The 27430-nt window shown below is 39.4% G+C and overlaps 1 protein-coding gene and 2 long non-coding RNA genes across 6 annotated transcripts in view; 1 reads left to right on the top strand and 2 right to left on the bottom strand.

Annotated features, from left to right (window-relative positions):
• LOC119697202 overlaps positions 1–7258 on the bottom strand; it is a 43339-nt gene extending 36081 nt beyond the window's left edge. Inside the window, exon 1 of the long non-coding RNA XR_005255798.1 lies at positions 6975–7258. This is a non-coding gene — a long non-coding RNA (uncharacterized LOC119697202). The remainder of the gene's footprint in view (positions 1–6974) is intronic.
• The window catches only part of RBMS3 (RNA binding motif single stranded interacting protein 3), a 705955-nt gene extending 697516 nt beyond the window's left edge, over positions 1–8439 (bottom strand). The window contains exons 1-2 of one of the 4 annotated variants that reach the window (XM_038127643.1): positions 8304–8439; positions 7452–7642 (exon numbers count right to left, since the gene is read on the bottom strand). In XM_038127643.1, coding sequence (XP_037983571.1) covers positions 7452–7631 — 180 coding nt within the window. In that variant the 5' untranslated portion in view covers positions 7632–7642; positions 8304–8439. Of the gene's footprint in view, positions 1–7451; positions 8175–8303 lie in introns of those variants that run through there. The other 3 variants (XM_038127644.1, XM_038127646.1, XM_038127645.1) reach the window with 3 other exon arrangements.
• A 573-nt stretch (positions 8440–9012) lies between these two features.
• On the top strand, positions 9013–27136 carry LOC119697203. The gene is made up of 3 exons (XR_005255799.1): positions 9013–9150; positions 19107–19260; positions 24062–27136. It is a non-coding gene; the product is annotated as an uncharacterized LOC119697203 (long non-coding RNA).
• Positions 27137–27430: the final 294 nt, after the last annotated feature.

The raw sequence follows: 27430 nt of genomic DNA, 5'->3' as shown, positions 1-27430 counted from the left end.
TCTCTTAGTTTAGTCAATTAAGTAAACTGAAACTTCAGTCTAGTAAAAATTGCCGTGCTGTAAGGATTCAGCAGAACACAGTAAGTTTTTACCACAGATAGAGAGTTCTAAAAACACTGTGAGCATTTAGGAAAACACTGGGAATAGCATGCAACAACATGGGCATTGTTCGTCTCTAGCTTCATTGATTATCCATTGTTTGAAGCCTCAGATTTGTTACAAGCTGGCACTCAGCTCTTGGCCAGGAACTCCTGCGAATACTGGGCTTTTGAGAACAAGCTCTACTTAAGTGGGAAGGATATGCCATGCCCTGGCCAAGCTCTGAGCTGTCACATGCAGTCCTGAATAGGACTGCTTTCCAGTCTCGGCACACAGGCATGAGCACATACCACTACATCTGAGTCAAGGCAATGTCCCCACTGCTCAAGAGGAGTTAACAAAGCCCTTTTCAGTGCTGCATCTTTGTCCAAGTAGGAATCTTCACAACCCTTCTGCAGCCAAGACAATATTGCCTTTAACCAGAGAGCCAGTTCTGTGTTTTCTGCATACAAAACTTGTGGTTGCATTGCCGATGATTCAAGAGCATTGCTCATCTCCCACCCATGATGTTCATTGTTTATGTCGCTGGATTTGTTACCAAATCAATTACATATGCATTTAATTTCACTTTGTATTAACTCCAAGCAGTATTTACTTTTCATGAAATCTCTCTATTACAATGAATATATTTACCCCAGGAACCAGTCAGAGTGTGATCACCTTTTCAAGATTCATCCACTTACTGATCAGTTGGACAAAAAATTTAAACAGCTGTAAGACTGGTAAACTCCACCAAAACAATTCTCATAAATTTTATTTGAGAGGACAACTATTTTAAATAGCATACTCTTCTTTCAGAAATCTCTGTATTGGAGAAAATTTTCAAGAATCATTCACATGCACTATCATGTGTGTTGTTTTAACACAGACACAGGCAAATCACAAAAGTCAATTCCTCACTCTCCAACTTTATGCTTTAACATAAAGCACACATTCTCCACATTCCAGATTCTGGGATTCAGTTAATTATCTTCTCAGTAGCTGGTACAATGCTGCATTTTGTATTTAGTGTAAGAGCAATGTTGTCCTACTATTGACATTTACTTAAGGTAAGATTTTTTTCCCATATCATAGAATCATAGAATCTTAAAGTGGTTTGTGTTGGAAGGGACCTTAAAAACCATCTAGTTCCAAACCCCTTGCCATGGGTAGGGACACTTTCCACTATACTGGGTTGCTTAAAACCCCATCCAACCAGGCATGGGGCATCCAGAACTTCTCTGGGCAACCTCTTCCAGGTGCCTCACCACCCACACAGTTTATTCCTAATGCCTAATTAAGAATTATCTCTTCCAGTTTAAAGCCTTTCCCCTTGTCCTGTTATTCCATGCCCTAGTAAAAAGTCCCTCTACAGCTCTCCTGTAGGCCGCCTTTACACACTGGAAGGCTGCTCAGGATCTTCAGAGCTTTCTCTTCTCCAGGCTGAACAGCCCCAGCTCCCTCAGCCTGTCTCCACTGGAGAGGTGCTCCAGCCCTCTGATCACCTTTGTGGCCTCTGCTGGACTCAGTCCAGCTGCTCCATGTCCTCCTTATGTTGGGGTACCAGAGCTGGATGCAGTGCTCCAAGTGGGGTACAAGAGTAGAGCAGAGGGGGAGAATTGCTGCCCTTGACCTGCATGCTGGTCATGCAGTAAAAGGAATTCCCAAAATACGAGACAAAAAGTAATTTTGGTGGTATGAAAATGATGAGGTCTTGTTCCCAATATCTTGTCTCCTTCTGGATTCTTTGATGTCTAATAGAACATGAATTTGTTATTCTTGACTTCAGATACTAACAGTTTCACTCTTTCTCTCTCTTCTTCGCATCTGCTTAATTTTGTAACAGAGGCACAATCCTAGGTTCATCTAAGGATTCATTCTCTCACTAAAAAGAAGAGTAAAGCAGATACATAAAATGCGTCAAAATGCAGAAGTAGACCTGCCTGCAAAGCAAGGCTTTCAGTTCATAGTGAATTTCCTCTATTTTTTTTTTAATCTGAATTTTTTACTTAGTCTTAAAGCAGATAGCTCTCGGGTCTTGCTCATCAAAACAGGTTAATGGCAGGGTTAATAGCTTTGCTGCCCACATCAGCAATACAAAGGACTAAAACCTCCCTTCCAGAAGGACCTGCCACGCGCTCTGGCTTTGGACAACTATTCCAGGAACTCATGTCCATACGGTCATGAGTTAGCCTGGCTCAGAGCTGTAATCTGGGAATGTGCAGGATAAATATCTGAATATGAGGGACTCAGAATGTCCTGGGTCTGTGGTTTTGGGTCAGGCTGACCACTCAGGCAGCCACCAGGCTCTGGGAACTCTGGAAGAACAGGGTGCTGACTTTTTTTCAGACCACTTCATCAGGAAGAAACAGATCTATGCAGATCAATACCAATACCACGATGGTCCACAGCACAGACAGGAACAGCTTAAGAATAAAGAACAGATGCTTAAGAGTGGATATGAAAAAGACAGAGTTGATGTTGCTGGGCTGGGGAATGATTTCTGAAATCTTCTTACCAATGATTTAGACAAAGGCACATTATTCTCCAGCTCTGTCCTCACTGAAAGCATACACTTGAATTTCTGACCAACATCAAAATCTCAGAATAGCAACAGCCACAAGTATAATTTTCTGCCATATCTGTGTGGTGAAGAATTTGTCCATCTATCCATGCAATGGCCTGACCTTGACTATCATGCCTGCATTACATCTTGGCAGAACCATAGCCCATGATACACTTGGCACAAAGCCTTCAGTACTTGGAAACTCCAACTAATACAAGGTGGTGCATTTTACACTATTATCAGGAGAAGCTGCTACCATCCGCAACCAGTAGTGTTGTCGATTTCTGCTTTCTTCATCCCACACACCCCATACCGGTTCCTCACAGCCATTACTGATTTCAGTTTCAGTTTTTGGTTCTTAACTTCTGATTGCTCAATGGGATGGGTCCAGATTATTTGGCAAAAGAAAACTCAATCAAATCTCCAAGAAACATGACAGTGGTTGACAACTCCTCTTCTGTTCACAATGGAACTGCCTAAGGTAAGATAAGCACATCGATCTGAGACTGGAGTGATCTACCCCCCGAAAGAATCCCCACCATCTGCTTCAAGCATAAACTGCATTTCTTGAGCCTTCTCTCTCTAAATGTAAACACACAGTAACATGTGGCTTTCCAAATCAAACATAACTAAATACATAAGAGAAACTATTAAAAAAGAATTCCCCTGAAGTGTCTTCCACTACTCAATGACCTACTGCTTGTGGAGGATGAGTGAACAAGCACTGCATAGTTGATAGCAGTATTCTTGTAAATACACTAGCAGAAGGCTTTCAGATACTGATGATCAAATCATGTGTACAGCAGAACAGAATTCCCAAGTTAATACCAAGTGCCTTTCCCCAAAGCACTCAGCTTTTCCCCTCTAGAAGCTCACACTTGGGTGCCATTATCACACAGCACTATCACAGGTGAGCATCCTGGGAAATAACACACCAACAGCCCACATAACACCTCCGAACTCTTGCATCAAACACTGGGAAATTGGTCGTGAACCAGAATACAATGTAGCCAGCCCACATAAGCTTGGTTTTGCTATAACCTCGATGTGCTCATTTCCATGTAAATATACAGAAAGTTCTTCGCTTTGGAGCCATTTCACAGATGGTTTTATACCTGGAGTGTAGGTATAAAGTGAAAGCTCTTGGGGTGCTTGTAGATAATTTGTGCTAAATGATTTGTGCATACCAGAGAGATGCAGAAGTCCTCCTCAGTATGAAACATTACATTTCCAAATCCATACCTCAGACCAACTTTTGGAGAGCTTGGGAACTTTGGAAAATGGAAACACTGTAATAGACTGGCTATAGCTGAGGGCTTGAAAGTCCTAACGCAGGGCTCAGGGTATCACCTCTGGGAAAACTCCACCCATCCTGAGCTGTGAGCTGTGATAAACCTCACCCAAAGGCACCAGTTTGCAAAGGAGCTGCAAAGCTGCCTTCTACTCCCAAAGTGCACCGTATGCTGATCCTTGTAAAGATGCAATCATTCCAAGATAAGCTGGAAAGAGTCCTCAGTACAATTTAGGGGCCTGGATCTGTTGGCACCGAGTCATGGAGTGGCAAGATGGTGTGACAATCCACCCACACAACCTGTCACAGGCATCAGCTGCACCTCCAGCCAGGAATGAACAGACAGGATTGCAGGTTGTTCTCTCCCCCAGTCACTCACTTTGCCACACTGGAGAATGTCAACATGATTCTGTATATAGGATTAGACCTATATGCTTTTAACTAAAATAACAGAAAATATTGGAGGAGTGTTGAAAAATATTTTCTGATGTGTTTTGCTTTAAGAGAAAAAAATAGTATCCACATAGAGTCAGCCTATTAGCTTTCTAAATCTTGCACTCTACTATTTGTGCTTCATTTTCTCCCACCCAAATGGCAACTAGGCTTTAAAGCACCAAGTACGGTATACTTAATAAATTATAAAATCAATCTCCATAATTTCTATTCTCATACATCAGTCAGAGATGGTCTCAACAAGAAGATATATGAGAAGTAATCCAGGTCTTCCTCCAACAAAGCACTTAAGCACACACTTCAGCATGTCAGCGTCCCAGCTGAAGACAGTGGGATATATTTCAAGTTACACGCGTTTCAAAATTTTATTGAAGCTCAACAACAAATAAACTAATATACAGCAGGGAAAAAACCTTCAGTATCTGTATAAGTGAGACTATGGTAGTATCTTCTACTGAAATTCCATAGACTTAGGAAAATAATTGCTTTGGTTAATTCAATGTTCCTTTTGGAGGCAGTGACAAAAAATACTTTTATTAAAACATAAATTTGACCCAGATCCTTTTAGATGGAAGTAAAACTCTTTTTATGGCCGCTGGAAATGGAACTCAATTATTAAATATAAGATTTTTTTATATTTGAAGCATGATCCCAAAAAGCAAATCTGAATGTGACATCATGAGACATTGCAAGATCTTGATATTTAGAGATAGTCATAATTATACATTGTCAGGAATCCAGGTTCTAATGTTCTTTACAATTTCCATGTAAAGCGCTGACACTTCTAGCATGTATCAGTGTGGCTCGGAAGTTTGTATAAGGGCCAAAAGAACAGTGGTATAGTTATTTCAATCAATTTAGAAAGTTCTTAAATGATATTTCCAGAAATGCTTGAGTTCAGTTTTGTAGTTGACTTGAGTTTTTTTCACAATGGTGCTGCATTTTACTATCGCTCTAATGGTTTTTCCCCTTCTCATTATATTTCTGTTGCCAGTACTTCACCATATATCTGAAATAGTTCTGCACTAATAAGAAGTACTGGTTGTCCTGGGACAGCATCCAGAAAAGATACATACATTTAGGGAGGTTTGAAATATCACGGCACATCCCAAAAATACAAGCTAGTCATTGCAACAACCTTGGCAATGGCAAACTTGGAAAAGCTAATAGTGGAATTTAAAAAGATGAATATATCACAGTACTTTAGCATGGCTATAGATAGAACAAAAAACCAAAACAAAACCAAAAAAAAAAAAACCCCAAAAAAAAAAGACAGTACTTTTGTTTACATGTCCAGAAAATGCTGGCAGATACAGAATAAAAGAGTGCAATCCTGAGTCGTCTAAACACATTAATTAGCCACACCAGAGAATCAGGTCTTCTTCGGTGTTCATTCACCTTGAGTCACACCTTCTTTGCCTTCCTCATGTCCATGATTGGTAAAACATTAGACTGTGTGGTACATCAGAAAGTAATTATTAAGCATGGATTTCTGCTGATGGCAGGGTTTTAAAATTCTCGAGGCAGCGGCAAAACGAAGTCATGTAAATGGCAACCTTGGTTCTACATTTTAATTATTTTGAAATAAAATTATTTTAAGTTTAGTAAGTAGCACAGTGCAAGGAAAGGGATTCTAGAAGCAATCACACACACACAAATCATTCAGCTAGGTACAGTAACATGCAGTCACGACAGAATTAAATATTCATAAACTCAAAGGAGATGGAATTCTATGTTCATCTATCACAATATGTAAACCACCAGTTACCATTTTAAAAATAAAGCCCTTAGATCCACCCTCTTAAACTGTACAGGCCCTGTTTAAATGATCCAGCATCGATACCCTCTTTTAATTAAAACAATAGCACAGATTTTACTGAACAGTGACAAACCCAAAAGTGTAGGAGGCAAATGCTGAAAACTCAGAGTCTACATTTAAAAATACAATTTTTTAAAAATATAGCATGAGAAATCTTTCTCATGACAACTGGAGCTCTAGTCATGCAAATATGTGGTGTGACATAGTTGTTGCATTGATTTATTGCATTGGTCGCTTACATTCCTTCATTGTGTTACTGTTCTCTTACACATTTGTAACAAAACCAAACTATAGTAAAACTAGTTGAAGAAACACGGCTCAAATCCAGTACATGCCAACATTTCTTTTTCACATTATTCTAGGATTATAATCTTTTTGGGGTTATCTGTGCATTCAGACAATTACTCGGATTTCAATAAAATATAAACGGATGTGTTTTACAGTCTAGCACACAGGGATCACACCTTGCAACCATCACCGAATTACGATGAAACTTACACATTTATCAGTCTCTGCCTGTTACAGACCTACAGACACAGCAGAATTCATCGGCTTCAGTTTAGCAAACCCATGCCGAGAAAAATGAATGAAGACAGTGCCCACAGACAAAAGCACTGATCAATGCACTCCGCTGACATTATCTTAATGGCAACCTTTTTCCATCCCATCCTCCCTACTTTCCGATTCTCCCAGCAGCAGACACATCCGCACCAAAGGGTGCGATCTGACCCATTTCTCGCTCAACTCCGTCACCCGCAGGTTCTCACTCGGCAGCGAGCAGCCGTCCCCCGGTCCGCAATGACACAGCAGGGCTGGAGGGACACAGCGCCCGGGCTCCTTCCCCCAAGTGACTCGCCCCTCGCCGCCGGCTGGAAGTCGAGGCGAGGCGCGGGGAGGGAAGGGGAGCGGCGGCCCCGCCGGCCGCGGCCCCTCGAAGTGAGGTTAAACTTTGGCGGCGGCACCTGGGCCGCTCCCGCCGGGCGGGCGGGCGGAACAATGCCCGGCGCCCCGGGCCCGGCGGCGGCGGCCCCGCGCTCCCCGCCCCGCCGCCCCCGTGTCCTCAGACAACCTCCGCCGCCGGCCCCCCGCCTCCCGCCGCCGCGCTGACAAAGGGCGGCGCGGGGCTGCCCGCGGCCGGGGAACGGGAGCGGGAGCGGCCCCGCCCGCCCCGCCGAGCGCGGCCCCGGGCAGCCGGCCCCTCCGGCGGGCGCGGCGCCGGCCGGCCGGCGGCGGAGCGGACCTACCTTTTTGTCCTCTTTCTCACTGCCGTGCCTCCGCTCCGGGTGGCCGCTGTCGGCGGCGGGGGCCGGCTCCGCGGGCTGCCCATCGCGGTGGTGCGGGCGCTGGTGCGGGCAGCCGCCAGACCCCGCCGCCGGGGGGATGGGCTCCGGGCACGGAGAAACTCCCTTAACATCCATCTCCATCTTCCAGTTCACTGTATTGCGAGACAAAAGCAGGCAAACACTTTCCACCACCCCGCGTCTTTCTTCTGCTTTCCTTTCTCCCTCTTTTCTTTTTTCCTTCTTTCTTTCTTTCTTTCTTTCTCTCTTTTGTTTTTTCCTCCTTCCTCCCTTCCTTCCTTTTCCCCCCTCAGGAGGCCGTGACACGCATGGCTCTGGCCGCGGCTGCTGCACCGATCCGGCGGCTGCAATTCTCCCCTAGATCCTCCAGACTTTTGTATCCAGCGTGCGTGTGTAAGAGTGACTGTGTGTGTCTGTGTGTGTGCGTGTGCGTGTCCTTGGCACGGCGGCCTTCAATCGCCCCGAAAGAGCAAACGCTAACTAAGCAGATCTCTCGCCACGAAGATCAACTCCCGGCCCCAGCCTAATTGTGGTGGTTATTTACTTTACGCTATCTGTGTCCCAGGCCCGGACAAGCCCTCCCGGCTGCAGCCCTTTGAACAAAGTTAACTGGAGGGAGCCGAGCACGGGGAGGGGGTGGGGGCGAGGGGAAACCACCGGGGTTTAACACGGGGGAAGTGACAATAACCCGGTAATGTCAAGTAAAAGTTAAACCTCCCCCTTCCTCCCCTCCCCCTCCCCTCTCCACAGCCCAGGCAAGCGCAATACAGCAAAGCAAAACGAGCGATTTCAGACCTGTGCAAGGTGCTGGTGGCGAGAAGAGAGCAGCATTTACCCGATTGTTGCTTTTATTTTATTTTCCCCTCGCCTCTCCCCCCAGCACCACCCGCTATTGCAAATGTGGGCTCCTTGATGTTAATCTCCTCTCAGCGGTCTGAGTCTATGCGTGTGACTGGAGCTCCCTCTCTCTCAGGCTGCCAGCGCCACGCAGCACTGCACAAGGAGAACTGAAGTAAGGAGAAAAACAAGAACAAATCCAGGCTGGAAATCTAAATCAGTGCTAGCCACCGGCTCTCCGATTTTATCAACACAGATAAAAGAAGAGAAAAGAAAAAAAAAAAAGAAAAATCGCGTGTAAGCTGCTAAATCAGTTGTGACCGCAGTGCACTCTCGACTGTTTTATTCTTTGTGTTATCTTCCTTCTCAGACTGAAGTTAGACATGATAGGGAAAAAAAATGCAATCTCATTAAGAGTGGTTTATACCAAAACAAGAATTTCTTAGTGGTGTCAGAGCCAAGCCAACTCTTCAGCTATTCCCCTTTTCATTTCAAAGAGATGAATAGTGAGCACAGACCTGATCGTTCTTAAATCAGGACACCATCAGGTGACCAGTCTGCACTTCTAAATATAACACCACATTGTCCTGAGGAGCAGCTGCGCTGGAAGTTAACTGGAAACATCTCCTAAGAGCCTGCAGTGCAAAGATCCAATCTATACATCATCCAGCTGATGCGTGTACTGACCTCTCCAACAGCGACTACCCGCTCTGCAGAGCTACTGGGCCACATCCTCAGGAGCTGGTCTGTTTCACGGCAAGAGGGAACCTGTCCCAGGATATTTTGGGAAGCAGGTGACTATCAGGTACTTTATGACACCCTTTTATTCCTGGCCTTGGGTTGTGCTATCCCCAACAGTATCGTTATTTTGCAACCTGAACAGTTCTCATTGTTACAATATATTCAGACAAAGGGCATTGCTACAGAGGAAAAAAAGTCTTAGTCACACCAAAACGGTATTTTTAAAATACACATCTCTAAAGATCCTTTTGTATTATTCTCAATGCATGTCAAGTATTTACGGTCCCTGCTGTTTTCTCAGATTGGTGCAAATGAGGAGCCTTTCTACTGAAATTACCAGCATAAATGTTTAAAATTGAGGTAAATAATTAGACAATCAAGCAGTATATATTAACTTTTATAATCAAATACTTCAGACTACTTACAGTCATCCATTTGTAATCATTGCAATAGACTTTATTGAAAGGCTACATTTTGGGGTACAAAGCCTTATACCTTCTGGACACTCTTGCAGTTCTGGTCTCATAAGCAGAAAGCAGTACTAACTGCAGACTGGCACTTTGGAGGGGAGGGCTGCACGGCCGCAATGGCTGCAGAACGTGTACCAAGGTGGACTTGTCAGCAGAATTGCCCAGAACAAAGCAGTGAGCTCACACAGCTGATAAGCCATCCCACTGTCTGTCCAGCTGCACAGTCACCCCTTCCTTCCACAGAGAAGAAGTCATGCAAGGAACAAACTTCTGTCCTCTAGAGCTTTTCAGTCAAAGTACTCCCAGTATCACAGGTTGGAAAATGGCAAAATAAAAGTGCAAATAAATATATTGTTCGTTCAGGCATTACAGTGCACATTTTTAAAAACAACTGATAAATTACGTAGAAAAATTCCCATGGTGGGTAAAACTAAATAATCCTATTAGAAAATAACAATTCCCAATCTACCATCTCAGAGACTGTAAAGTAAAATTCGAAGCAAAACCAAGGCACCTAAAAATACAGCAAAACTTACCCAAATACAAATATTTGTCCATGTGCTCTGAAGATTACTGGAGCTGGACATTGGCAGAGAACCAAGGAAAACTAATTCCAAAGGTGGGGGCCCTGGATTCAAAAAGCTCTGCTCCTAATCCTAGAGAGTTTAACCCCCAAAACCAAAAGAAACTTCTGAGATAGTTTAAGTGAACATGATCATACATAAGAAGGGCGGGTCATAGACTATATGAAAGTCAGTACAAAGTTTTGCATTTGGCTGCTGAATTTTAAACTTCCCTTTCTTCCTCTTTTTTACCCCATCTTTCCTTTCTGTGCTGCAAGAGATTTACAACTCTATTGCAAAAATAAAATTATTAAAAACAATTCATCATAACAGTGTGCTCTCAGTTGTTCTCTGCACAAACCAGATTGCTGTTATTCAAAGGATTTCTAGAGAACTCTAAGTAGAATATATTTTTTTAGGCTAAGGTAAAGTTCTGAATAATCATTGCAAATCTCTGTGAGAGAAATAAAGATCTCCAGGCCAAGCACAATTTGAGCTAGAAACAGTAACTACAAATCTAGAAATGCTAACAGATTGGACAGGAAAACATGATCTGAACCAGCAGCTTGGGGAGATAGGAAGCATGACCTCCTTCCAATCTATTCAGTGAGCCTTCTGAAGAATGGGACTACAGACCATGATAATGCAATGAGCCACAAAACTGAGCAGCTCATCAGTATTGCCTAATGAAAAGGTTTTGGAACCTTCAACTTACTTGGTACACACACTGAACTAAAACCACAGAATTGTATTTGGAGCTGAGGTGGAAGAATGGTGAACCAGAGCATTTTACCCCATGGCAACACTCTTGGAAGAGCATGCATTTGAGAAGCAGAAAGCAGGGAGTCTCACTAGAGGGCAAGCCAATCCACACCAAATAGGCTGAGTTCCCAAGAAAACAACATTGTGTTGGATGCTTCTCAGATGTCCTGACAGACTGAAAAAAATTAGCATGGATCTTTCACTTAGGTGCACTGTGGTAAACCAGCATATATTTTAGCTTCTATGTAGAATAATAAAGTGCATTACTGAATATGGACTATCTATTACCATACACAACATATATTAAGGATTTCTGAGCCCACATCTATTGTACATTTTTCAAGAGAAACAGCATTAAAATATTGCTGGTGAAATCAATACTATGACTCATTAAAACACACTCCATGCTCTTGCATATTTTGCAGTTGTGTGTTGTACTGTAAAATGGGTGTAGGTGACTAAATAGACTGCAGAGACACTGATATTCTAAAATGCAAAAGGAAGGCTTTTCATGACCAAGTACATTCTTCATAGCTCAAAATATTAAACTCAGGGGGTGATGACAATATTAATTTAATTATAGGCCAAGAATTGCATCAATTTGATGGAAAGGGTCAAAGACTTCTGATAGAATTCTGTGTAATTTTTATCTTGTTATTCTTGGTTATGATCAGATGATAGTAAAACATACTGGGCAACCAACATGGCAGGGAGATTCTATGTAGTCCTAATTAATAAGGGTAGAAATGGTGGGAAGACATGCACAAATTAAATGAGTTGCCTGAGATCATAAAATAGTTCAGCAGCAGATCAAAAAGAACATTTATGCCCTTTCCACAATCTCTTCTTTTGGTCATTTGTTTCACTTAGCAATTTGTGACCTCTTGTGAGTAGTTAGGATAACTGCTCAGAAACTAACTAAAACATTTATTGATATTTACTTACATAAGAATTAATGTTCAAAGCTATTTTCAGGTCTTTCTCAAGCACATTTGCATTTACATTAATGTGGATGAACTGAAGATGTTGCATGTAAAATGTACAAAAGTGGTTACTACAAGTTAGCAAGACTTACACAATCTTTATAAAAATGCAGCTATCGGAGCATTTTGCTTTCTGCTGCCTCACAAATCTGTTGGTTCAGGATTCATCTATCTACTGCACTCAGCATTTGGATAATTTTGACCTTTTACCACCCTTAGACAATTCAAATAAAAGGTTTCCTGTTGTCAACACAAGCTCCTTGGGGCTTCACTCAACAGTCTTATCTGTCAACTTGCATTCTAGGCAATTTCATTTCTCACTTAGGAGTTGCAAACAGAGTTGCTTTCTCATGAAGGCTCTGACTTTATCGATAATTCCCTCCATACTGTACCTTCAAAGTGGCTAATACAAATATCCAATGGGTCATCTTCCCACTCATCGATCTCTGCTTCTGCCCTCGTAGGCACTTTAATGCAGGTAACTAAACATTTGGTAACCTGGGGACTTCTGTAATTTTTGAGATCTATCTATGCAGGTATTTTCTGTCTCAGAAGTCTATAATTGTATGTGCTTAATAAATACTATCCTAAAACAATTACATTGCCCTGGGATATAAAGATATGCTGTGGATGTTCATAGAGAGTAAAAGCTGAATATACTGTTTGAATTTCACCATTGTCTACACAGTCCACATGAAAATTGACACATTACAAGCTACATTTTCAAAAACATATTGTTTTCTAGTTTTCTACCCCCAATTTTAATTCAGTTCTCCCCTGCATTCTAATATTTTTGCTCACAGATCCCAAACCCACAAAGAATGGCTGCAAAACTCAAGCCTTGAATGATATTTTTGACACCTTTAAAGATATATCTTTTCCTTTTTTGGAATAAAGAATCTTGTAATCTACTGAACTCCTACATTTCCATTTCTGGAAAACCATCAGAATAGAATTGATAGGCTTAATGACTTTTAAACACGAACATAGCTCCTTGTAGTTTAAATTCTACATGACTGACAAACAAAACTGTTCTCTGGCCATAGCCAGAGCTTCATCCTTTCTTGCCCAAGACAATGAGAGAAATGGCCATGCACTCACTTTCCTTAGCAGAATCATGATTTGAGCACGCAAGTATCTGTTCTTTTTTGTGTGGAAGGTTTCACTCACCTCAAAATTGTTACATGAAGTTGAAAGAGAAGCAGCGATTTGTGCTGACTTTTCTGAGGGTTGGCCTGGACTCGTAGCTAGTCAGGACATCACTGGGTGGGACAAAAGGCCTAACCTGGGAGGCTCAAGGGGAAGAAATGAAGCTCTGCGGGAAATGGGTGGCAGAAAAGCCACGTTTGTTTCACACACTGAAAACATCTGTATATCACTGGGTGATGCTACAGTCTTCTCGGTTCCTGTGGTAAGCCTGGATCTGTGTCAAACTGAAAAGTTTGACACAGTTTTCAGTACCTGGGAAAGGAGTATCTCCACTGAGTTCACTTAAGTTAGAAATTGGGAGAAAAAGTAATTTGTCACTATAATAATTTTTAGAAACAAACAAAAGGGAGATGCTTTAAAACAACAGAAAAAGAATTTATCTAGATAATTTCTTAATGGATGTTATATCTTCATTGCTAGAGAAGAAGCTTACAGAAGTAGACAAAGGCATGAGAATGTTCTACATGAGATAGAACATCTCCAGTGGCAGCCAAGGGTTGGTGTGCAAGAACTGAAGTCTGGAGTCGCACTAACAGGGAGAGATGGAGACAAGATGATGTGTGGGCTAAGCCCTTCAGCCTTTCTGCTTCCCCAGCTGATCTGAAAGCCACATACAGCTCTGCTGCGTAAAGTGCAGAGATTTATGGAGGAACAAGTGCAGGTGTTAGGAGCACCAATTCCTCTCTGAGCTTCCATGCCATGGAGTGTTCCTATGTGCCTTTATATCTGATATTCCCAGTGGAATGGTAGGGAAACATCATCAGAACAGGAGCATGCCATGGAATAAGGAAGAAGCCCAGAACAATTACGTGTTTAGGTCCAGCAATCCCTTTTTTTCTTGGGTTTTCTTTCCTTTTTTTTTTTCCTTTCCCAATCTCTTCTCATAACTTCTGTCTCTTGTAGTAGGGTGAAGCATAATGACTCAATGTGCTAATAGCATCTTATTTTTTTCATAGCAGACTGCATATATACATATGCAAATACAGTTTTGAGCTGGGATGATGGGTTTTGTTTAAAACTGTCAAAATGAAGTCTGGAAAATTTTCTTGATGATGAAAATAGATCAGTAATCTGTTTGGTAGTATCTGTGTAAACAATATGCACAAACCCACTTTCTTAAAACATTTCTGCTTTTAATTCTTAAATTAATGCATACTGCTCAATTTGACTACTTCTTTCAACGTCTGCTGGCTTTCTGGTCCTGCTGAGATATGCCCCATTCTCTCCTTGTTCTTTCTACAGATTGGAAATTCATTCAAACTCATCAACCTTTGGAGTAAAAAAACCCTAAGTGTTAAGCATAAATCAGACTGAACACAATTCATCACATCTTCTAAAGGCTAAGAACTGATAACACGTGTATACATTATCAATTATTCTTCTGGTCAAGTGCAGGGACTAAAGTACAGGATTTTCCAGTTTTTTCCTCTATATTGAGGTCTTCACCTGAAACTGGTTGAATCCAGTGAGACAGAGTGTACTTATTTAAACAGTCTTCAGCACTTTAATATTTACAAAAGATCTGACTTTGCTGTCTCTGGCTATGATAAACCTGTTTTGATGCCAGTTTTACAACTACAAGGTGAAATAAAGAACATGGTTCTGAAGGGGAAACACAAAATCCAGGACTTTCCCTTTGCAAAATAATTTTAAATTCCATAAATAATGTCAATATATCTATACTTTGGAGCTAGCAATGTCTCCTCAATTGTAAAAGCCATCTTTTCATTATTTCTGCTTTTTTTGGATGCTATAGAGAAAAAAAAACCCACAGAGAAAAAATTGGAAAGAAACCTTTGCTGAGTGGGATATCATATATCTTCAAAAAGCAACCTGAAAAAATTATTTTTAATTTTTCTACTCAGAATTGTAGAGTTTAAAATAGACATTTGAAGGAGTGAGTATTAATGAATATAATAGTGAAGCAAATTATTAAGGAAATGAGAAGACTAGAAGATGCAAAATACCTAGGAAACTGATGAAAATTAAAAACACTGTAAACAGTTTTCTGACTCTGAATGGCAAACTTAAGAGAGATGAAATGCATCAAAAGATGAATGCATCAAAAAGAACATCTTTTTGTTCCTTGAAAGAATGGGTTATTGTCTACTTGTATTTCTTGGACACCATCAGTGGTAGTTCACTCACAAAATAACAATGGAGGACACATCCCTGCCCCAAGGAATGTACAATCAAAAGAGCCAATAGAAAAATGTCCAGTCATTGCAAAATGAATAGAATTAGATTCGAAATTAAGCAAATGTACTTAAACAGCAATGCCTCCCAGCATATTAGCAATAGCTCAGCAAAAGACACCAGTCAGCCTAACCATTGAAAGATAGATGTTTTGATGACAGATTAAAAATAAATAGACATGGTAATGGATATAAAGAAAATAAACTGAAGTTGCAAGGAAATGTTTTAATTTGAAAGCTGAAGTTCTCAGGTCAAATATGCTGTCAACAGGGTATGACACTTAAGGTCTCAAAAAGCACTCAAAGCTAAACTTCAGCTCTGTGTATGCAAATCACTGGTGTGTGTGGTTGTTTATCACTGTCACTTGTACAAGAAAATGATAGAATTTACATCTGTAAAAGCCTGTTTGTGCTTAGTTTGTATTCAGTTAGCACATACAGCTGAGGTTTGTATGCATATCTGTATATTTTATCATTTGCTTGCAGAAAAAGCGGTGCTCCAATTGTACCTGAAAAATAGATGTCATATTTTGAAACTCTGGTTCTGAGTAGTGCTCAGAAAAAGCAAAAGTCCCAATACAATGGTTCAGACAGAATCTAATCTATTTCCAGCAATGACACCAAAATAAGATAACACAGTTTACAATCAAACAAACAAGATGCCAAACATCATGCAGATGTTAGCATGTGTTTGTCTGTTTCCTTTCCTGTGCACTTTAATTGACAATGAAACAGTTCATAATTTGGACAGTTGTTAGAGGTCACTTTACCTCAGAGAAGGTTCTAATGCTTTGCTACAAGCAGACACGATTCATAACTCTCAGTACTCTTGTTTGATCCTGACATGAAGACTCATGGCAGGTCTGTTCTTTACAATGGTGTCAGTCATGTAAACATAGACAAAATTCCTGGATCAGGAGAGGTGTGAGGCTGAATTAATCAGCTTACCTCTCTCTGTGCCATCTTTGGCATTGAGCTAAGCCCTTCACCAAATTCTGTATCAGCACAGTCCAAGCTATCCCCAGTGCACAGGGATCCATTGGCCTTTGTGTATTTGCCATTAATATATATTATTTTTGTATTTATTCATATTTCATAGGGTATTATAGTAAGATCTAGATAAAATTTATTGAGCGTAAGTGCTTAGATTCTGAAACACAAGGCCCAACTGCCAAGGGGAAGCGTGGGACTATTAGGCTCTTCACTGTCCAGTTTAGTTCTTGCATTTGCCTCCAAGAGACAATGTTAGCCCTCAAACAATAAACCACATTAACTCATAGTCTGTGAGTCTATCTATACATATCTATTTATCTCGTTTTGTGGAAGCGCCAGAAGAACTCACAGCTCCAGAAAATACTTGAATTCAGAATCCAACAGCAATCCAAGAGAGTACGTTCTTACTTCTTCATCATCCAATTAATCTATTCTTGACTTTCAAAAGGTACTTTCCTTGGATCTACCTATATCTACCTCAATTGAACCTCTTCTTCCAGATAAGATCAATGGTGTCCCTCCATAGCAGAATGCAATATACCTAAAAATGGAATTCAAGTTTGAGAGCTAGAGGGTGTGTCTGTGAAGAGAAGGCCTATGTGAAATAGAGCTAGCAAATTTTTTCTGGTTTAATACTGGAAATCTGTCTGGAAGATAGTCAAAGTACTAAACAGCTGCTACTAGAAACAATAGAGCTGTTTAATAACCTGTTTGGTCCTGGGAAAATCCCTATTTTCTTAGAACTAAGCCAACGGCAAGATGCCTGTTGTTTCTTGGGGCATTACCACACTGGTGTCTCACAATAAGAAAACAATTTTGCAGGAAAAAAGCCCTATTTTGAGTGCCTTCTCTGAAATCAATTTGCATTTCTATTACTTTCTAATGAAAAACATTGCAGTTTACATACTTTGCTGTATTTATACAGCTTTTATAAGCTTGTCAAGTTATCTATTTTGTTAGCCTTCTATTAAGTGCTCTGGAATAATTGTGTTTACTGTATTAGGCACTTCTGTCTTTTCTAAAGAAAATTAGATGAAAACTAGGAGTTGATATCTTATCTAAGACCAACAGGCCTCCTACTCCACTACCCTGACAGTGCCCAGTGTCAAATACACTTCAAAGGAAAATAAGTAGACAAAAGTGTCAAATAAATATGCAATAACTAGTGGGTACTAGGCTTTCCTCTTAATTACCACCACACTGTTATTAACTTATGCCAAAAATAACTAATTATATCTACAGTGTAAAAATATTTTTTGCTGTAACTCCTTTAACTGTTTTTCTCTTTACCTATATAAAGGTCTAATACTCTAAGAATTTAAAAGCCATTTTAAAATTCCAAAATAAGGTACAGCAAAGCAAATGCAGATCAGCAGACATTACATTCTCAAACATGAGTAATGACTCAGCGTTGTTCAGATGTGCATTTTTATTTCTACAGCTGCATCTTGCAGTGCAGTGCTATCAGTCAGATTGAAGCTCTAAACAATCTGGTGATTTTACAGTTCTGTGACATCTAATAGCTCATTAACTTTTTTTTTCTACCTGTCACAACATAACAATCTATTTAAAGAGCTCTTATTTAAGATTTGCCTCCTACTAAAAAAACCTCTGTTCTGGCACATGATTCAGAGGGATGGGAGGATTAAATAGGTACAAGCAGATAATATTGCATTTGGGCCATTCTTTCTGAAGAAACTAACTTCACAAATGCCATTTAGAGTAAGAACTGTCTTATTCTCTGTTTGGGAAACAATATGGTTCAAGTATAACTGCAATTTACAAAAATAAAGAGGACAAGAAAATATTAAAAATAGTCTCTACATTTCATTAGAACGTCCACTCAAACCATCTTGTGTATTTGTGCATTTAAACATATGGGTATGTATCTTTATATAAAGCACAAACATATATAAAGCATGTATTTCCATATCATATGGATGCACTTACCCCCCCTCCCCCCATATGTGACATGGAATAGTGGGTATATGGTAAACTAAAATATCCCTGCTTGTCATTTGCCATGTTTCAGGGTGAACTAGAAAAGCATTTACAAGCAAGAAATGCTAAGGTATTGGGAAAAAATATAAAATGAAATTAAATAAAATTTAAAAAATAAAACTATGTTTATCAATGAAAATTTAAAAGTTCTCTTCAAGCACAAAAGCCCATTGAAAGCAGTCTCCAGCGGAGGAAAACAAAACCCAAAACAACCCAGAATAAAATCTTGATTGATGAAAAAATTCAAAAATTTTGGAAAAAGGAATTAATCTGAATAGAAATTAGCCAATTGGTGTAGCTGATTATGGATAAGTGTTAAAAGAATAGCAAAAGACTAAGCAGAAAGCTAAAACTAAATTAAATGGATGCAGAAGACTGGCTGGAGAACAAGTTTATGATTCAAGAGTAGAGAAAGAAGAGATATAAATTGAAAAGATGTAGGACCATATTGCCTGTACATGCTCTCAAGTGGAAATTCAGAAAATCTGGAAAGTTAAAATTACAGGTATTGATTTCACTAAAAAGATAAAAAGTTACTATTATATTGGAAGATCTCATTTGGCCCGTTCTGGGTAACTAGTTTAGTATGCATTACTTGTCATAGTACAAAGAATTCTTAATTGCTTGAGATGCAATTTCACAGCTCAAGTCTTCAAGTGAATCCATGATTGCTTATTTGGTTCTGGTGTATATTTTAAGAGTTGTGGGAAAAAATTCTCTGGAGTAATTTCTTTTTCAAAAATAAAAACTTAAGTTTTTGGCATAGCAACCAAGTTATTTCTACTGGTAAAATACAGCTCCTTGTTATCTCGCTAATACTTGGCTAAATATGTTTTGTTTTCAGGAGGCAACTGAAAGGAATCTGATGTATGAACAGCCTTTATGACTGATGGTGATGGTTTGATGAGTGAAATCCCTGTTCTTCAGAAGGAATTTTACATCAATGAACTTCTTCTCTGCACTGAAAAATAGGGGTTTCAAAACAAAACAGTTCAAAGGTGAGAGAAGTTTTTAAAAATTCTTGTGAAATACTTAATTCAGAGAAAGCAGCTTTGTCATAATATTCAGGTGCTCATTGGTAATCAAGTTTTGGTTTTCCTTCTTATTGTTTAACATTTGTAATAACTGAGATGCACTGAACATTGTTTATTATCTTGAAAACTGTTCAGGTTTTCAAGACTGTTTCAGGTTAGCCTGATATGCTTAACTTTTTGGAAAAAAAAAATTCATTGTAAATGCAAAAGATTATTAACCCATTAATTACAATTAAGGCTGAAGGAAATGCAGCTACCACATATCACTTGTAATGACTTACAATTAAACAATCTTTAAAAAATTCTAACAGTGATATTTCAAGATTTTTGCATGGGCTGAGAAAAGCTGTACTTAATACAATATCCAAAGAGATTAAGCGGGATTCAGTTTTTATAGACATAAGATCATCCAAGGGAAACCTTTTAGAAACTTTAATGGAAGGTTTCAGAAAAAGGTAAATATGATCCAGCTTCATAGGCCTCAGCCACCCGAGGATGATACAGCCTATTTGTAAACAAATGGTTATTTATTAGCTGCGGTATTTGAGAGATGATGATTGCTAGGGATTTATGAGTAAGTCATCTCATTTCCCTTAATCATGGCAATGACTCAATATTCCCAGCTAGAATGGAGTTTCAGTATGTTCCACCAATCTTGCAATAGACTTTATCACTTGGGTATTTTGAGTTTTTTTTTAACTCTAAGCAAGAGTGATCATAAGACATGATATCTGTGGGGAGCATTTACCATGACAGAGCACTGCATGCTTAGCAGAACTACAGTCAAAATACTCTTTTCTCTTTCATAACAAAGCTTCATTTGTAATTTAATGTAGAAGTAAATATCAGTGCTAGTAAAAATGACAGCAGGGAAGAAATGGTAAATAGTAAGAAAAAATAAAAGTATAAAGGTTGCATAATAACCCAGTTAGTTCTACTGAACAAAGGCAAAGGAAACTCCTAAATGCTTAGTAACGCCATCAGTTTTTAAATACACCCACACAGTGAGTGGGAATGGATGAGTTCCTATCTCCAGAGCTCTAGTAAATTGGGCAACATAGCTGAAATGACCGGAAAATAATCTACTGGATTTTTGTCCTTTGACCTTGCAAATTTCTTATCACTGAAGTTTTCCAAGCAGCTAGATTTTGAGCTTATACATACACCCCTGTCTTTTAACTTCCTAAGCTTAAATATGTCTCAGATACTTCCATTACTTGGATCTTCCAATTTAGACTTTTCCTTCTCAGAAGCACGTGGCAACAGAAACACAAAGTATAATGTAGACTCTTGAAGGTATTCTCAGAATGACTGATTCATGTCGGGTTTCAGTAAAAAAAACTTGCAATTATGAATTTTTGAGGAAATAGGTATATGTTATTCATAAAAGACCAAAGAGCAACAGGACTACATTTGGAAAGCTCATGCAGCTGCCAAGCTTCTAAAAGCAAAAATTCTAAACAGACATTACATCATATGTACTCACTCTCAACTGGTTTGTGTTGGTGGGTGCAGTACAGACCTCTGACATGCAACCTAGTAAAGTACTTGAGTTGTGAAAAACTGTCCCTCTTCTGTGAATCAGCCACAAGAGGCAGGTGAGACATGCATTTCATCTGGCCTACAGAATTATTGTCTGGCTGGAGCAAAACACTAGTTCCAGGGGAAGACAAAGGTAATACCTATCTATCATTTTCTAAGCAGAAATCCTCCGCGGGTGCTATTTCCTGTACGTCCATATCGCAGTCATAGATTCCTCTGTGGCCTTCCCAGTCAAGTAATTTCTTTCTGAGATCCAGACTGTTCCCACTCCTTTCCATTAACTTTGCATTTTAATTCCACTTTTCTCTGCCTTCGTTTCTTTTCCCTAATAATTTCAGTTACTCTCTCTTGCCCTTTGCTCCATCATTTCCCCCATCCTTGTAACACTCAGGCCCAGCTCCTAGCGCTCCACTTAGGCAATTTTCCTTTTATTGCTGTGGCATCAGCAGGGGTTCTTTGACACTAAAAGAGAGATAATCTCCTGCTACAAACTCTGTTCTCCAAACCACAATACTTGTCAAAGAGAGGAGGAATTGCACAAAGCCTCACTTGGCCCCTTCAGTCTAGGCAAGGAGCAGATCCAGTAAAGACGAAGCTTTGGAGAAGGTAACTGACAAACCCTAGTGGCTAAAAACATGGAGGTTTTTTCTTTTTTTTCTATCTTTTCCCTTGAGGTTATAAATGCAAGCCAAATGTAGGCAGATTTTCACAGTATAACTCATGCCAAGCTTTAGGCCACTGCTCCAGAACATAAAGATAATACAGTTTCCTTGGTAATTGTAAACATTTCTCATAGGAGCAAAAATATTTTCCTATGAAATGTATTGTGAGGCATGGACCTGTTTTCTTAAGCTTTCCAAAACAAGCAAAGTACTACATTCATTTCAGCCTGAGGCAGACACCTGCCATGGAAAACTTCTAGTTGAGTATTTAGAATTTAGCAAAATTGTATTTTATCTGAAGACACTTAATAATGGGAAAAGACAGTGTCTTAAATAGGGGGATTTTTTATGTGTTTATTTTAGATTTTAACTGTACCCGGCATTGCGGGGATTGAGTTATTTCCTCTCAAGGGGATGATAGTCATTTTGCAGACAATCTTAAAAACAAAATTTAAATACAGCTGTCTGCTTTGTTCTTCAAGGGCATGGGAGATGCTTCAAAAAGGCTGAATTGTGAACTGAACAAAGCTTGTTTTAATAATTTCTGTGTATGCCTTTGCAAGGCATCTGAAAAAATATCCATGTGATTTCATCAGATTCAATGATACTGGGTGTGTTTCCCAGGATGAGATTAGGCAGATTGCCTTGGGTTTGCTCCACAGGAGACAGGTCAACTACCTTTATTGCATGCCATCAGCAATGTGCCACTGAGACATTTCCAAAAGATTAAATACTTCTCAGGATTAAGAGGCCTGGTTAAAACAGAAAATTTCCTTTTTTGTTTTTGCTACATGCAATGCCTATTAGGGGGCTATAAAGGGGATTATGGAATCATAAATCACTAACAGTATTGTTTGCTGAGGTCTTTTTGTTCTTATTACTTGTACCTATGAAAGTACACGCATTTTCAAATTGTATATGCATGTATATTTTTAGTAAAATAAGTGCAGAATAATATGTTGTTTAGCCTCCCTAGACAACTGCTGCATTTCTCAAGTCACTGTGCCAGCTAAGCTTTGCTTTGTGGTTAGAAGTGGCAGTTGGTATAATTATTAAAGACAAGAGATTTTCAAGGATTCAAAGGATTGCTTATCAGCAAGTACTCTTTATGTGACTCCATAATAATTCCTGTTCTGTAGTAGAGGTTTCTTTAAAATTCACTCTACAATTAAGAAGAATGAAATTTAAGAACTACGCTAATAATGGTAAACTCTATTTCTTGTTACTTATTTCTCAGTCTTACATAGTCACTCTTTCAGTTTATATTATCTGACTGAATAATACAAGCTTCGCATATTTTGGAATTTACCCTTTTTGATCAAAATGTTATTGAGTACAAGATACAGAATCTCAGTCAATCAAATAATTACTAAAACAATTACCAAAGCCTCACATGACACTCCCATATCTTTAGTATTAAATTTTTTCTTTTCTTTTAGAAGCAGTTGTAACCTTCTGTCCTTGTGTTTGCTCAATACACAAATGAAGGCTGGCATGAGGTTCATAATTTCACAACATTACAGGTCAGTCTCAGAGGCTGCAGAATTATGGATGGAGGATCTTATTTTTGGCTAAAGTCTCACAGAGACCCCCCCTTTATCTTTCCAACTATTTTGCTCTGACCCTGTCTTTAAAATGGGCATCATGCAGTGAAGCACAGAAGTTCAGATGCATAGATCTATTTTGAAGCTTTTGCTTCCAATACATCTCCTCTAGAACTTTAAGAAAATCAGTCTCAGATCAGGGTCCCATTGTGCTAGGAGCTGTACCAAAAAAAAAAAAAAAAAAAAAAAAAAAAAAAAGAGAGAAGAGAAAGAACAAAGATGACTCCTACTCTAAAGAACAAAAATAAAAAGGAAGACTGGGGGGGATTAATAATTCTGATAGATTTTAATAGGCACTTGGGTATTAGTATAAATATTAGTAGGCATTTATGCTGTATAGGAAAATGAATTCTGACATTAGAGACCATGTTATATAATGTAAGACTTTTAAACTAGGTAAGAAATATCAAAGCAAGTGCCAATGGAAATAATATGAGATCAGTAAGACTGTACTTTCCACTTCTGCCAGACTTAATCTCAGAGTGACTGAATTAGTCTTAGGTTTAACTTAGCCTATCTGGAGGAAGACTGACAAAAATAGATACATCCACTTGCCATATTTGTACTAACACTGGCTCAGGTTAGGGCTCAGAGACAAAACAGGACCCTGTCCTGAGAAAACATTTCACGGCCACTGATTCCATGTTCATACTCAGTGTCCCAGCTGAGGATACATTAGGATCCCTGCTTCTTCGCAGCTTATTGTTTAGAACTGGGATAACGTTTTTTCCCCAGCAGCTGCCTAGCTGTTGACATTCTTCTGCTCTTTTAGAACTATTTTTCTTTATGATAGGACTGCAGTCTTTCTGCCAAGCTTATCAATAATGCACTGCATATATGTATCTTTTACAAAATATTCATACTGTACTGTTTTTTAAATTATTTCTTTTGTCTCATGTCTCCTTCTCTCAACACTTTTTTAAATCCTCAATCCTTTGAAATATTTTCTCTCTTTAGGGCAGGAGCATTGAACTCTTCCTGATGCCTCACTCAAGAGTGTAAATCAGCACGATGTATCACATATACTAAGTTTGGGATATTGAAATGTCAAGTGCAATTCTGAAGAAGGTATGAAGGACACCCAGTGCCTAAGGAGACTGAACCACCATTTCCTGAGATACCTGCAGCCAGAAAGGATGAATGTGATCATGGCATAAAATAAAGTTATTCAAACCTGGCAGCGCTCTTGGAAGAAGATAGCTGTGCAAACTTTCCATGTTAGGCTCAACAAAGTGACAAGCAACTGCAGAATAGTTTGGTGACAATAGCAGTGGAGATTTCCTGTATATTCAGCATGCTTTGGAATGCAGGATACATATCCAAGGTGCTTTAAGAGTTAGCACTTAGTAACATCCTAACATTGTCTCCTCATGTTAAACTGCACAGTACTGTACACATGCCAGTTTCCATTTTATTGTACAGGATCTGGTTTGTTAGGGAATGCTCATTAAGTTCTCTTCAGTTAGCTATTAGGCATGCAATGTAGGCTTTGCCTCTGTTTTTGTGGAGTGTGTGTTTAAAGCCCATTTCTTAAGGCCCATGGTTATCCCAGGCCCACTGTTTGGGTATGAATGGTGTGTTTATTGCGTTCTGGAAAACTGAACATGAAATAGATTTGGGGTGTGCAGCAGACTGCAAACTTAATTCATGTCCAAGCAAGTTGGAGCATGCTTCTGACTGAATCACATATGGACAAGCATCAGCTGCCTTGAAGTGCCATAACCTGGCCAATGACAGGTCAGCCATGGGACTCTTCATAGGAGGTCCCAGTGTTGTGAAATACAAAGACAGATGGATTTGTAGGCCGTGTGAGCTCCATTTCTTAGCCTGTAGGGAATGCTACAAGTGTCCTGTATTTGACCATGAAAAGCACTAAGACACATCAAGGTGCATAGTAGCCTTAGTGAGCTCCATGGTCCAGCCCCTAAGGTGCCATGCAGACATAATCATATTAATGATCTAGTCTAGTTCTTTTACCCTCTTCCACAAGCCAACCCTTCAATATCAAAAAGTGTTTCGATTTAGACTCTTCTTTACAGAGAAAAGAAAGCTCTGAGATATGTAGAGCAAATAATTATAATAATTACTTGACAGCATTATTATTACAGTGTTCCACCTGCTCTCTTGTTCTCCGCCATTGCAACAGCAACTCATTTGTTCAGTCTTGACTTGAGTGAAGCACTGCAGTTTCTTTCCAGCTCCTCCAGTGATGGAGAGAAACTGCAGTGCTGTGCAGGACCTGAAAATGTGAGTGCAAAAAATATGCTTTGCAGCTCTTTGGTTGGCAGAATGCCCCACCGTATGACCCAGCCTGCAGAGAATGACCTGAAACTATGGAAATGGGACACAGCCTTTCCCTCTGCCATGAACAGCTGTACTGCACCTACCTCTGGCCTCAAAGATAGCGAGGGATTATAGTTCTTTTGCTTATAGCAATGTAGCTCACATCATCCATTAACTTTGTGCATGATAAAAATGCTTCATTGTGGTGATGCATCCTCTCTTGCAACCAGCTCACAAAATTGGCGAGATAAACTTGAGAGAACAAGATGCACTGTTCTGAAAGATGATACAGTTTATTTACATGCTCTGCAGATCAGAGAGCTTGAGAAGGCAGTTTGCCTCCAAAATAAAATTGTTTGGTTTTATTCCATGTTCCAATTCACAATCATATACTATTTGCTCTTCAATTATTGTCCTCGTAGCTTCTTTATTTTTACTGCTTTCCATATTTCTAATGCTGAACTTTTCTCATACTATTTTTCTCCATATAATTAACTTTGAATTTTCTAAGCAAACTTTCCTTGGTTTACCTATTTCCTTCCTGTATTTGCAACCACCTTTTGCTCTTCTCTTTTATCTCTGTTTTCACTACTTTTGCAACGCCTTCTAATTTGCTTGCTATCTTCTTCTTAACACTCCTCTCTTTCATATTACTAATAATACTGTTAAGTACGACATTTTTAAGAGATTGTGCTGCTTCCTTTCTTGCATTCTCAAAGACTCTTGGCAGCATGCAACCTGAAGAAATCTGTTTCCCTAAAGATCAATGTGAATAAATGGTAGGACACATTGTTTAGGGAGCATATTGTAGTTCTGAGGAACTGGCACCTCTCTGATCTTTCAACAAGGACCACTCCTACCTTACACTCAGAGAGTTCACAAACTCAGGTTTTGCTAAATTTAAGTAGAAGATTCACGGATTGTAGATGTAGCTAGAGATTTTTTAAAAATCCAGAGATTTTTTTATAAATCCACTGTGCTGAAGAAACTGTCCTCTCCAGCCACATCAATCTATTAACTCTAACTTCGGCTCCTTCCATGCATGCTAAAATCCTGCTCTGCATGCCATTCTTGTCCAAGTACAGCCAGCTGAAACAAGATGATGTGCTGTTTATCTTCCTGCAAGGTAGCCAGAAATGGTACTGTGCCCATACTGCTTATAATATTTTGGCTGTCAATCATCTGCTACAAGTACCTGAACAGTGAAAAACTCAGAAACAACTCCTCTCCAATATCCATTACCAACAATCTTTGCTCAAAATGTTCAGATGTAATCAAGATAGCAAGGAACCAGGGAATTTTCTGTTATATCTTTCTCACCTCTACATTAATTTTGGTATAACTTAAAGCTATTTATTCAGTTGTTTGTTTAATGGTGAAATTTTAGTGCTTTTTTAAGGCTTCTGTATGGCAGGAAACTAAGCCTAGTATTTAACCTAATTAATCAGCTTTTTCTGACTCTATTCCTACTAAACACCAGAAAAAAACACAAAAGATCAATTTGTTTAATATATGTGACATGCTATATTAGTAAGCATATTTAATACAGTACATCATGCATCTTTTTATTTTGTTTTGTAAATCTTCAAGCATCCTGTGAAGTTCAGTTACATTTTTAAGTATTTCTCATAACAATGCAGACAAGAATCTCCCAACTCAAAAGAATTTTAATATTTTTTCTTAGTGATTACCAGTTTGACTGTTGGTTCAGTAAAGTGAAATGGATCCCAGCATAGCTGTCAGGTGAAAATCAAGATATGGCTTAAATTTGTATCATATTTTTATTGCAGACTTTTTAGGGTACCTCTCATCATTGCATTTATCAAAAATGTCTCACCATTTGCATTTCTGAGTTAGCAACGACTAGAGTTCAAGTTTTAACTGAATATAATTGACTTCACTACCTGTTCTACTACCTGAACTGTTAGACACAGATTCAAAAATAACGTGAAGGAAGAATAAACTGGTGTTGCCATCACAAGAGGGAATCTCCTGCAGCCACTATTCCTGTCCTTGCTCTATTCCCTCTCTTACATCACCAGA

The sequence above is a fragment of the Motacilla alba genome, chromosome 2, assembly GCF_015832195.1.
Source record: "Motacilla alba alba isolate MOTALB_02 chromosome 2, Motacilla_alba_V1.0_pri, whole genome shotgun sequence".
In the NCBI taxonomy this organism is placed as follows: Eukaryota; Metazoa; Chordata; class Aves; order Passeriformes; family Motacillidae; genus Motacilla; species Motacilla alba.
Note: the sequence above shows the minus strand (reverse complement) of the source record. Positions and strands in the feature narration are given on the sequence as shown.